This window comes from Protopterus annectens, chromosome 16.part0 (genome assembly GCF_019279795.1).
Source record: "Protopterus annectens isolate FY-2018-M chromosome 16.part0, PAN1.0, whole genome shotgun sequence".
NCBI lineage: Eukaryota > Metazoa > Chordata > Ceratodontiformes > Protopteridae > Protopterus > Protopterus annectens.
Window position 1 is genome coordinate 330,197,374 of NC_056750.1, and position 12,969 is coordinate 330,210,342.

At 38.3% G+C, this 12,969-nt stretch overlaps 1 protein-coding gene across 1 annotated transcript in view; it reads right to left on the bottom strand.

Moving 5' to 3' along the window:
• Positions 1 to 296: 296 nt before the first annotated feature.
• The window catches only part of DNLZ (DNL-type zinc finger), a 117,757-nt gene continuing 105,084 nt past the window's right edge, over positions 297 to 12,969 (bottom strand). The window contains exon 3 of the mRNA XM_044057870.1: positions 297 to 582. Within this exon, the coding sequence (XP_043913805.1) occupies positions 414 to 582 (169 nt within the window). The 3' untranslated portion in view covers positions 297 to 413. The remainder of the gene's footprint in view (positions 583 to 12,969) is intronic.

Genomic DNA, 12,969 nt, shown 5'->3' on the forward strand with positions numbered 1-12,969 from the left:
TCCACAAAAGGCCCTCTCTATTCTCATCCACATTCTAACACACTCAAAAATATCAGGATTTTGAAAAGGACTGAGAAAGCTAAGTACAGTCAATTTATATTAATAGGAGAATTATGCACACCGTATAGCTTTTAACCTGTGAGTTTTATATAATGTTGTAAGTTTTCATTAGTACTATCCAGCAGCTATTTTACCTTCATCACTATAAGAATGTTACAATCAATAAAAATATCTTGCAGAGGCAAAAATGGATTCTTAATATGTGGTACACAGAAACAGAAATCAGGCTAGTCAGATAATAAGTAGCTTCATAACGAATAGACGTTTTAATGCATTAACCATCAGACATGAATATTATAATATCTGCTAGATGAAAAATTCACCATAATATCAAATAATCAGTCAACAAAATTTCATGTTGTGGATTTATCTTCTGTTTTAGCGACAACAGTTTGATCTTCATCATTTGGCTTACTCTGGGTTTCCCTACCCATGATGTCCTCCAGTGTGACTTCCAAAGCTTCTTCACTGACCACACGTCTCACCTTTTCCCCTTTGGATGCCATAATCTCCTCAATGTTCCTAAACACAGACAGCATAGTTATTATATGGCATCATCAACCTGATAAAAGGAACATTTTAAACTTGATATTTATTAAAAACTATCATTGAAAACATAATACTGAAAAGAGAAACAATATATATAAAAAGCCAAGGTGTATCACCGTAGATGCCTCACCAGCGAGCATTAGATCAAATAGCAAATCAATAAAATAAAAACATTAAAAACTTTATTCATACGTGGTTAACCACTAAAATTGTCTCAGCGGGCTCACAATTCCAAAATGTATGGATAAGCTCTTTCGGCAAAAACAAGCCTTCTTCAGATCCCATTCGATCTCATTCAAGGAGATTTTTTTTTAAAACCTTTCATCAGCCAATCACATTGGTTCATCTTAATTGGCATTTAGTACTGATCCTCCTTTCCTTCAAAAAAGGTTTAATTGGGACATTCCCATTTTTTGAAGGAAAAGAGGATCAGGAGGATGTTTTTGCCGAAAGCGCTTATCCATACATTTTGGAATTGTGAGTCTGCTGAGACAATTTTAGTCGTTAACCATGTATGAATAAAGTTTTTAATGTTTTTATTTTATTGATTTGCTATTTGATTTAATGCTCGCTGGTGAGGCATCTACGGCGATACACCTTGGCTTTTTTCTGGAATTTGCTTTGTTTACAAAGGACATCTTAGGCGAGTGCTCTCTCTTGTTTTTTCTGAATATATATATAAAAAGGACATAGACATATATAGATAGATAGGGTTCTATATATAGCTATAGACATATGGTTAGGGTTAGCACATACGAGTAAGGTGATGCAGAGTGGCAACGCCCCCCCCGCCCACCTTAATCATGTGTGTTAACTGTAACCCTAACCCTACACATTACATTACTAAAACCCCTTTCCCTAACAGTATCACTACCTAGATGACATCTGATCTGTTTTGGAGCTGTGATTTATTGATATAGGGCTTTTAGTGGGAAAGACATATTCAATGTTTTGTGATTCTGTCTTACGAGTCATTAGTGTTTTGTGATTCTCTCTTTTTTGTTCTATCATTTGTGATTCGGTCTTTTGGGCTTTCTACCTTTTGTGATACATTCATATATACACACATATATATATATATATACACATATATATATATATATATATATATATATATATATATATATATGTATATATATATATATATATATATATATATATATATATATATATATATGTATGTATGTGTATATATATATATATATATATATATATAGATCTAATAGATCTAGGGCTTTTGATCAAAAGATCAAAAGTCCAAATCCATAATTACCAAACTTACTTTACCAAAAGTGCTTTCACTGAAAAAGCGCTTACGGTAAAGTATGTTAAAAAAAAAAAAAAACATTAAACCTACTTCTATGCAGAGGGCAAGCCCCCCTGCACCCCCCCACTTTAATATTCTCACTCCGAGATCACACTATAGTGGGGGAAAAGTGTGTGTTAACTGTAACCCTAACCCTACACATTACATTACTAAAACCCCTTTCCCTAACAGTATCACTACCTAGATGACATCTGATCTGTTTTGGAGCTGTGATTTATTGATATAGAGCTTTTAGTGGGAAAGACATATTCAATGTTTTGTGATTCTGTCTTACGAGTCATTAGTGTTTTGTGATTCTCTCTTTTTTGTTCTATCATTTGTGATTCGCTCCTTTGGGCTTTCTACCTTTTGTGATACATTCATATATACACACACATATATATATATATATATATATATATATATGTATGTATGTATATGTATATATATATATATATATATATATATATATATATATATATATATATATATATATATATATATGTGTATATACATATATATATATATATATATATATATATGGATCTAGGACTTTTGATCAAAAGATCAAATGTCCGAATCCATAATTACCAAACATACTTTACCAAAAGTGCTTTCACTGAAAAAGCGCTTACGGTAAAGTATGTTAAAAAAAAAAACATTAAACCTACTTCTATGAGAGGGCAAGCCCCCCTGCACCCCCCACACCCCCCCTACTTTAATGTTCTCACTCCGAGATCACACTATAGTGGGGAAAAGGGAATTTTCCCTTATCCGCACCTTAGTATGACCGGCACAATGAGCATACTTATCCGAAAGCGCTGCTTCGGTGAACAGCGCTTTCGGTTAAATATGCTCTGTGATTTCTGCTTCGGTGGAAAGTGTATTCGGGGATCTGTAAGGATCCCATATATATATATATATATATATATATATATATATATATATATATATATCCGCAGAACATAAAAGAAATCAGCAACAAATAATACCTATGACATGAGCTCAACACAATCAATATCAAGAATCAAATAAGAAAAAAAGAGAAAATGTATATAATAATGAGTATCAATCAATAACCCAGCCACTGGGGATGCACAAGCCAGTGCATTTCTTTGTGCCGGTCCCAAGCCCGGATAAATGGGGAGGGTTGTGTCAGGAAGGGCATCCTGCGTAAAACCTCTGCCAAATGACATATGCGGAGAGCATTTCATATTTCCATACCGGATCGGTCGAGGCCTGGGTTAGCCAGCTGGGTGTTGGTGTAAATTGGGCTACTGTTGGCTGAAGGAGAAGAGGAGGGGGAAGGCAAGCCCAAAGGCAGGAAGAGAGGAGGAAGGTTAGGAGTGTAGTAGTGAGGGTAGGAACTTTGAATGTTGGCAGTATGACTGGTATAGGGAGAGAGCCAGCTGATATGATGGAGAGGAGGAAGGTTGATATATTGTACGTGCAACAGACCAGATGGAAGGGAAGTAAGGCCATGTGTATAGGAGGCGGGTTCAAATTGTTCTATCATGGTGTGGATGGCAGGAGAAATAGGGTAGGGGTTATCCTAAAGGAACAGTATGCCAAGAGTGTTTTGGAGGTGAAGAGAGTGTCTGATAGAGTGATGTTTATGAAGCTTGAAATTGATGGTGTAATGATGAATGTTGTTAGTGCATATGCTCCACAAGCTGGGTGTGAGATGGATGAGAAAGAAAAATTTTGGAGTGAGTTGGATGAAGTGGTGGTGAGTGTACCCAAGGATGAGAGACTAGTGATTTGAACGGACTTCAATGGGCATGTTGGTGAAGTGAACAGAGAGGATGAGGAAGTGATGGGTAGGTATGGTGTTAAGGAGAGGAATGCAGAAGGTCAGATGATTGTGGATTTTGTGAAAAGGATGGACATGGCTGTGGTAAATACGTATTTTAAGAAGAGGGAGAAGCATAGGGTGACGTACAAGAGTGGAGGAAGATGCACACAGGTGGATTATATCCTATGTGGGAGGGTCAGCCTGAAGGAGATTGGAGACTGTAAAGTGGTGACAAGGAAAAGTGTAGTTAAGCAGCATAGAATGGTGGTCTGTAAGATGACGTTGGTGATCAAGAAGAGGAGGAGGAGTGTGAAAGCAGTGCCAAGGATTAAATGGTTGAAGTTAAAAAAGGGTGATTGTGAGGTGAAGTTCAGGCAAGAGTTAAGACAGGTACTGGGAGGCAGTGAAGAGTTACCGAATAGCTGGGTAACTACAGCAGAGCTAGTAAGGGAGACTGCTAGAAAGGTGCTTGGTGTGACATCTGGACAGAGGAAGGAGGACAAGGAGACATGATGGTGGAATGAGGAAGTACAGGAGAGTATACAGAGGAAGAGGCTGGTGAAGAAGTGGGACTGTCAAAGAGATGAAGAAAGTAGACATCAGTATAAGGAGATGAGGAGCATGGCAAAGAGAGAGGTGGCGAAGGCTAAGGATAAGGCATATGGAGAGTTGTATGAGAGATTGGACACTAAAGAGGGAGAAAAGGACCTGTAACGATTGGCTAGACAGAGGGACAGAGCTGGGAAAGATGTGCAGCAGGTAAGGGTGATAAAGTATAGTGAGGGAAACGTACTCACAAGTGAGGAGAGTGTGTTGAGTAGATGGAAAGAGTACTTTGAAGGGCTGATGAATGAGGAGAATGAGAGAGAGAGGAGGTTGGATGATGTGGGGATATTGAATTAGGAAGTGAAACAGATTAGCAAGGAGGAAGTAAGGACAGCTATGAAGAGGATGAAGAACGGAAAGGCTGTTGGCCCAGATGACATACCAGTGGAAGCATGGAGGTGCTTAGGAGAAATGGCAGTGGAATTTTTAACCAGATTGTTTAATGAAATTTTGGAAAGTCAGAGGATGCCTGAGGAGTGGAGAAAAAGTGTTTTGGTACCTATCTTTAAGAATACTGGTGATGTGCAGAGCTGCAGTAACTACAGAGGGATAAAACTGATCAGCCACAGCTTGAAGTTATGGGAAAGAGTAGTGGAAGCTAGGTTAAGAAAGGAGGTGATGGTTAGTGATCAGCAGCATGGTTTCATGCCAGGAAAGAGCACTACAGATGCAATGTTTGCTCTGAGATTGTTGTTGGAGAAATACAGAGAAGGTCAGAAGGAGTTGCATTGTGTCTTTGTGGACTTAGAGAAAGCATATGACAGGGTGCCTAGAGAGGAGTTGTGGTATTGTATGAGGAAGTCGGGAGTGGCAGAGAAGTATGTAAGAGTGGTACAGGATATGTACGAGGGTAGTGTGACATTGGTGAAGACTGCGGTGGGAGTGACAGATGCGTTTAAGGTGGAGGTGGGATTACATCAAAGATCAGCTCTGAGCCCTTTCTTATTTGCAGTGGTGATGGACAGGTTGACAGAAGAGATCACACAGGTGGCCCCGTGGACTACGATGTTTGCAGATGACATTGTGATATGTAGTGAGAGTAGGGACCAGGTTGAGGAGACCCTGGAGAGGTGGAGATATGCTTTATAGAGGAGAGGAATGAAGGTCAGCAGGGCTAGAACAGAATATATGTGTGTAAATGAGAAGGAGGGTAGAGGAATGGTGAGGATGCAGGGAGTATAGTTGGTAAAGGTGGGTGAGTTTAAGTACTTGGGATCAACAGTTCAGAGTAAAGGTGAGTGTGGAAGAGAGGTGAAGAAGAGAGTACAGGCAGGGTGGAATGGGTGGAGAAGAGTGTCAAGAGTGATTTGTGACAGACGAGTACCAGTAAGAGTGAAAGGGAAGGTCTACAAGAGGATAGTGAGACCAGCTATGTTATATGGGTTGGAGACGGTGGCACTGACAAAAAGGCAGGAGTCAGAGCTGGATGTGGCAGAGTTCAAGATGTTAAGATTTGCACTGGGTGTGACTAGGATGGACAGGATTTGGAATCAGTATATTAGAGGGTCAGCTCAAGTTGGACAGTTTGGAGACAAAAGCAAGAGAGGCGAGATTGCGTTGATTTGGACATGTGCTGAGGAGGGATGCTGGGTATATTGGGAAAAGTATGTTAAGGATGGAGCTGCAAGGTAAGAGGAAAAGAGGAAGGCCTAAGATAAGTTTTATGGATGTGGAGAGAGAGGACATGCAGGCAGTTGGTGTGAAAGAGCATGATGCAGAGGACAGGAAGAAATGGAAACACATGATCCGCTGTGGCGACCCCTAACGGGAACAGCCGAAAGAGGATGATGATGAATGAGTATCAATCAATGTTAACACTGTAACTGGACTTTGGGTTAACTACATTAATTAAAAGTAAAAACAAGAGGAAGGAAAAATACTAAAAGAATAAGAGCTATAGTAACAAAAGTTGGATACAAATTAATCATCTGATACTCGTGCCCTCCGCCCTCGGGACATCAAGCAGCTTTTGATAAATTTTAGTGCTAGTCTAAAAGAGCTCAGAAATTTGACAGCCACAGTAGACCATGTTAAGGACACTCAATCTCTAGATGTCGAAGCACATGTAACATAGTATTTGACAATGAAGGTGAATATGGGAACGACAACGTTGTTTATGATATCATCTTCAAGTGGTATACTCAATGGCACTGAACCATTCTTTATGTTGCTTTGTGCTTTTAATTAGCTAAGACTTAACTGCAAGCAAATGTGAAAATGAGTTCACACTCCATAAAATATTTTATGTTTGCAAAGACTTCTTTGAAGGCAGTGCAAACTGAACAGATGCCATAACCAAACCTTGACAGTCTATACGAGGTAAGAAAGGCATTACTCCTGACCGAGAACACAGTATGAAAAAACATGAGAAATTAAAAGAGTTTATATGCAAGCTTCCTAACCATCTTCCAGTTGTGGATAATGCTTCATTATTTTAATTTGACTGCCCTACTTACTCGAATCTCTAAATCAAGAAACTCATACTGTGTCTTTTGGCCTTCACCTGCTGCATTCTATTCAGCTTCATCATGTTAACTTGAAATTAGCTACTCTTTCTGCCCTCCTACTCATAAGTGGTAATTTATTTGACAGATGGACTAGACATTAATGGAAAAAACTATATTTTATATAGGCATTATTGCCTATATCACTGTTAAAGTAACATACAAAGCCTGACATACAATACAGTTTAAGATTTTATGTCAGTATTAAAACTTCCCTCAAAAGCTTAAATATAGTGAAAAAAATAATCAGACTGTGTAGTCCTGCTTCATCTGTCAAATTATGCATTATACCATACCATTTGGGTGAAGTACATCTAAATAGGATAAATTACTGATGCCTTCCGAGGAATACTATTGTACTCACCCTGTGACCTAATTACACTGTTCTAGATAAGAAACAAGACCGAGGCATGTCTGAAGGTGATACTTTTTAAAAGGCTACAGAAAGAGTAATTCATAGTTCTCTTAGAAAGTAAACATTATAATAAAAAGAGAACAATTTGTTATGAATCCCAGACTCCCAACTCCCCAACATGCTAAATAGTTGATCACAACAGGTTTCACTACACAAATCCATGCAAAACACATATATAAAAACAATTGTATTTTGCAGGAATGCAAGCCACATGCATTCGCATGTTTCTTTGTACTTATACATAGCAAATGTTTGGTTAAACAACCTTAAGGAAAAAACAAACAAAAAAACAAGCAGTAAAGGTATTAACACTTATGCCAGCAACACTGCTCTTGCTCTCCACTAAAACAAAGATGACGACGACTGAGACGAAATAACATTGACGAGTTGTAACACAAGGAGCAACAACGTGTCAGTCTGCAAGGAAAGCCAAACAGAAATCATCATAAATGAAAGCACCCATCCATGTATTTTCAGGGAACTATCTAATGCACACCTGTAGCCTTTGGTACCTGATCTGAAATGCATTACAGCACATTTTGTGATGTTAAACTCCATCAGACTATTATTTGCTCACAAGAAAAACTGGCTATGCATTCCTGCAGATCAAATAAAGTTAACTATTGATTACACAATCTATTTTCCAGTCAGAAGCAAATGTTTGATCCATATTTTGTACTTAGAAGATTGGTCTTAAAACAGTATTATGGAATGCAACACTGAGCTTTGAGGAAAAAAAATCACTCAGGATTCTGTGCTCATTAAACACTCATTGGAATTTCTACTTGATAGCCACGCTTACATCCAGTACAATATTTACTTGTTAGATTACTAAACTCATTTTTAAATGCAGAACTGTCATGGAGAGGTGAGTCAAATACCTCAGAGAGATGAAGCTATATAATGTCACAGTGCCAACAACATTCTGCTAAAAGGAAATTAAATTAAACAAGCAGCCTCATCTCCTTAAAAAGTTGCGTTGCTTAATAAATGTTTCTTATAATACATTACTAAGCAGAAAATTTAACAAAACCCTCTCAAAATATGTGCCAAGATGGTGGAGGGGGCAAGCTGATTAGTTTAAAATGTTTAACTTCAAAAATATCACTACTTTTACACATTGGAATTACAATTGCTAGCTTCCAGTCATCTGGCCTATAACATTTAATGATTTCAGTAACAGGACTTTTAATACTGCTGCTACACTGTTGTTGACTACATTGAAGATTACGTTCAGTAAAACTCCACAGAAAAATTACCTCTCAGCTGTTAGCAGGTATCAGTGTAAGTTTCTTTTTTCTTTACTTTTATTATTTTCTGGTATATATATATATATATATATATATATATATATATATATATTTATATTATCAAAATATCTGGCAATTGCATTGATAATTTTGCAGGGTTCTAGCACTGGAGTTTCTGATGCTTCTTTCTTTATATTGCTTGTCACAAACTCAATAGGTGCTAAAACACAGGTGGAAAAATCCTTGGGATTATTTTCAACATTTAAGCCCAACTACTTCTACTGTCCTCCTTAAATGTTTTACTAAACACTCAAACAGTAGTTCTAATTAGATGGGACTGCATAAAGACACTATCTGACATTTTTTTCCTTACAATGTATTTTTTTTTTTTGCTGTAGCATTCCATCATAATTGGGTATTGATCTCTGCACTAAAATGTTGTTTCTAAGAATATTATCTACAAGCAAAAATACAGATATTTTTACACAAAATTTATTCCAGTTTCCTTTGCCTCTTAAACCATTTAACACTGTCTTACATTTGCAGCTGTCCTTACATATCTCATAAGAGGTTACTAGGCTAACACCCCCAGAGCCTTTTTAAGCCTAGCCATTCATGCCTCAATTTTCCCAATTATCAGTGCCTATGAGCTAGAACATCTTTGCTATACAGCAACAAGGCAAGGATGAATTAGTGATTTCCCATCCACTGGACCAAAACTTCATCTGTGATATAAACAAAATATGTTGGATGGACAGGTATGGGTCTCAGAAATTACCCCTTCTCTGGAACAGTTCATTTGAAACAGAGTTGTTCCATGAGCCTGTTCAAACACAATTTGGACCAAATTGTGTTTGAACAGGCTCATGGAACAACTCTGTTTCAAATGAACTGTTCCAGAGAAGGGGTAATTTCTGAGACACATGCCTGTCCATCCAACATGTTTTGTTTATATCACAGATGAAGTTCAGATCCTGACACTGGCTAGTTCTACTGCTGTTTGTTTATTGAATGTGTATAAAATCCATCACGGCTGGATCAGAGAATGCCTTTTAAGTTAGGCAGGGATCACCCCTCAGTAGGAGATCGAGTACAGTGACAGAACTTTGAGGCAGTCTGCATAGGCCATATTATTTACACCCTGTATTCTTTTAGTGAAGAACCTCTGTGGCATGTCCAGATGTTTCAAATGCCAGGTCAGTTACATGCCAAAGGGTGCACTGTATTCAATTATTGGTCTAATGAGGGCTGAATATAGTGGGACTCTGATTTCCTTAGACCTGTATGCCTTGCCCTTAATCATAAGTTGCACCATGTAGAAGGATTTTCCCACTACCACAGACATATGGTTATCAAAGCTCAGGATACTGTCAAACTGAGTTCCCAAGTCCCTTACCACTGGGTGTACTCTTAGGGGAGTGTTAACAATGTTGTAATTTGCAGGGGTGGTCGTCTTCCCAAAGGGTATAATTATGCATTTTTTTGCACTGAATTTTAGGCCATGGTTCTGGCATCAGTTATTCGTCTGTATCAGACCCCCCTGGAGGGTATCTACATCTTTGGGGGATTCAGTGACTGCATCCAACTTGCAGTCTTCAGCAGATTTGGTCAGTCAAAAGCCCTCTATACTTGTCTTCACTTCAGGAACTATATTCCAAACAGGACAGGTCCCAGTACCGAGTCCTGTGGAACATCACTAGTAGAAGGCCTCTTGTTGGAGGTGGATTTCTCTACCCTATCTTTATGTGTCCTGTCTATGAGCCATTTGGCTATCCACTGGGCAATACAGAGATTTATGCCCAAATCTGTGAGTCTGTCTACAATACCCGTGTAAGGTATTGTGTCAAATACCTTTGCCAGATCAAACTAGGCAGTATGTACCATTTTGAAATCACCCATAAATATGGTGTTGGGTAAAACTGTGAGTGACTCCAGTACATTCAAATATGTGGTATAGCTATTCTGGATCATAAACGGGAACCCATAGCTAACAAGGATATGGTACTGGACTTTACCTAGGGCTAGTCGGACATGGAGTAGCTTAAGCGAATCATACTGTATGACCAATCTTGATGTGTGCTTACTTCTTATGTAGATTGATACACCTCCACCTCTTGTTCCTTCTTGTGCAGTAGCTGGTCTATATGTGTGGAAGATATTATAGCCTCGTACTGCCAATGTGTCTTCATACCTTTAAACCATGTCTCATTAATTGGTAAAACACAAAATCCAAAAGGCTCCAAAATCAAATCAAATCCAAGGCAGAAGGTCACAAGCAGGAACTATTTTATTTGTTAAACCGATTAAAACCAAAACAGATAAATTACATATATTATATATTAAGCACTTTCATCCCTTATCAGAACTTCATCAGAATATAAAAACAGTTAAGTTACAAAACTTTTATACACACATCCATGAACAATGACAACACTTCCTTTGATGTTTCAAGAAGGAGTGCCTCCAACTATTCCTAGGCAAAGTAGTATCACAGTGCCATCTAGTGTTCGGAAGATTTAAGTGCACTTTATCTTAACAGTAGATAATCTTGCAAGCCAGCTAGAATACAGTAAACTTTTGTATCGAACAGATTGTGTTTTTATGTATATATATTAAATAAAAACTAAAAATCTCATTAAAATGAATGTGTAATTTTTTAACCATATAAACCATAAGTATGTTAAAACTGTGCACATAAAAATCACTCCAGTGTGTGTATAAAAGTTTTGTAATTTAACTGTTTATATATTCTGATGAAGTCCCATTAAGGGACAAAAGCACTTAATATACATTTAATTTAAATGTTTTGGTTTTAATTGGTTTAACAAATAAAACAGTTGCTGCTCACAACATTCTGCCTTGGATCTGTTTATGCCTCATTAACTGCACCAGTGTCAACACTCTCCATGGTGAGGAGCGCTTCCAGGGAGTGAAGCTTCTTGTTTTGTTGAGACTCTTGGCAGTGAGCAGTAACACCTTTAGTTCATCTTGCACAGAATTTGCTATGTTGGAAGGTTTATCAGACTGGTATTGCCTAAAAAAGGCACTACAGGGGTGGATAATGTTTTGGCCAATATCCAAAAACCTAGTAGAAACAGGTGCAGACCATCCCTGGCAAAGCAGAGTGGACCGTCGATCAAGTCCTCTCAAACTGACAATTATTGAACGTCCCTTAGAATAATACCAGTAACTAAGTCAATTATTAAATTCAATCATCTTCTGTTTATAATGTGGTATTATCACTGGAGAAGGTAGAATGCTGCCCAGTGTTAAGCTCATACCTGCCTGGGACACATTATCTGAAAGCTCTATAATCTCTCTCTTCATATAGTCCAGGGAGGTACATCTCGGGTCATTAACACCCACATGGACTATGACAGAGTCACACTGGTACTTGTGGTTCAATGTCCTGAGTGCATGTGTGATCTGGTGGATCCTTGCCCCGATAGGCAGCTGACAGTGACTATCTCCTTGCTCAGACTGGTGAGGGGGGGGGCATCAGTGTGTCTGATAATAGTCCCCAATTACCAATATACTGGGCTGTGTGGCAGTCTGCCTTAAGGACTTGAAGGGTGAAATATTGTGAAATGTGGCTGTATGTGTCCTGGAGAGTGTTATCATTGTTGAATTTTTTGGAAGTTGCTGAGGGCAGTGTATGGGAGGTCTTTGAGGTCTGCAGGTTTGCATAGACTGCATTTAACAGCCTCAGCATATGGGAGTTTATGTGTCTGATCCATAAGAGGTGTAGTATGTGTGTTACTGGCAACCTGTTTGGAGATATCAGTCTCTGTATGTGAGATCTTTGCTTCCAAAGGCAGTGCAATTACATCTCTTGCACAGCGTGTCAGACTGCTTTAAAAAAATAATAAATAAATAAGGTGGTTGTCGGTAAACATGAGACAACTGCTACATTGTCTCAGGATGCCCATTCCCACCAAGCTGGCTACAGAGATCGTACGAAAGTGCACATCCATGACTGTGAGTCTTCTTTTTTGTAATCTATGAGGGGTGGTTCAGTTGGGTGTGGGATTTGGAATTGTTGTGCTAGGGGGAGAGGACTAGGATTGATCTAAAGTAGCACTCTTGGGGTAGTGCTTCTCATTGTAATTTGCTTTGAAATTGCTCTTACCTTTTGTAAAAACTCCTGCTTTTGCTATTAAAATATGAGACATATATGCAAGTATGAGTCACATCTAACCGTAATGTGGTCTGAAGTTCCTAGAGGGGTCATGTATCACAAATGTATTTCTAAAATTACCACCATAAATACAGTTTCCAAAATCCTGCTGGATCTATTGATTCAGCTGTTCAGGCATTTCTTTCAATAATAAACTAGTTAGCAAGTTGTTGTTGAGTACATTCGTCAATTTGCACTGGCAAAATTTAAAATATCCAGCTACGTGGAGATTTGTCTTTTCACAGAATCTTTCATAGCTCTCATAAATGTGGTACTGTGCCCAGCACTTAAACATGAACTTCAACAA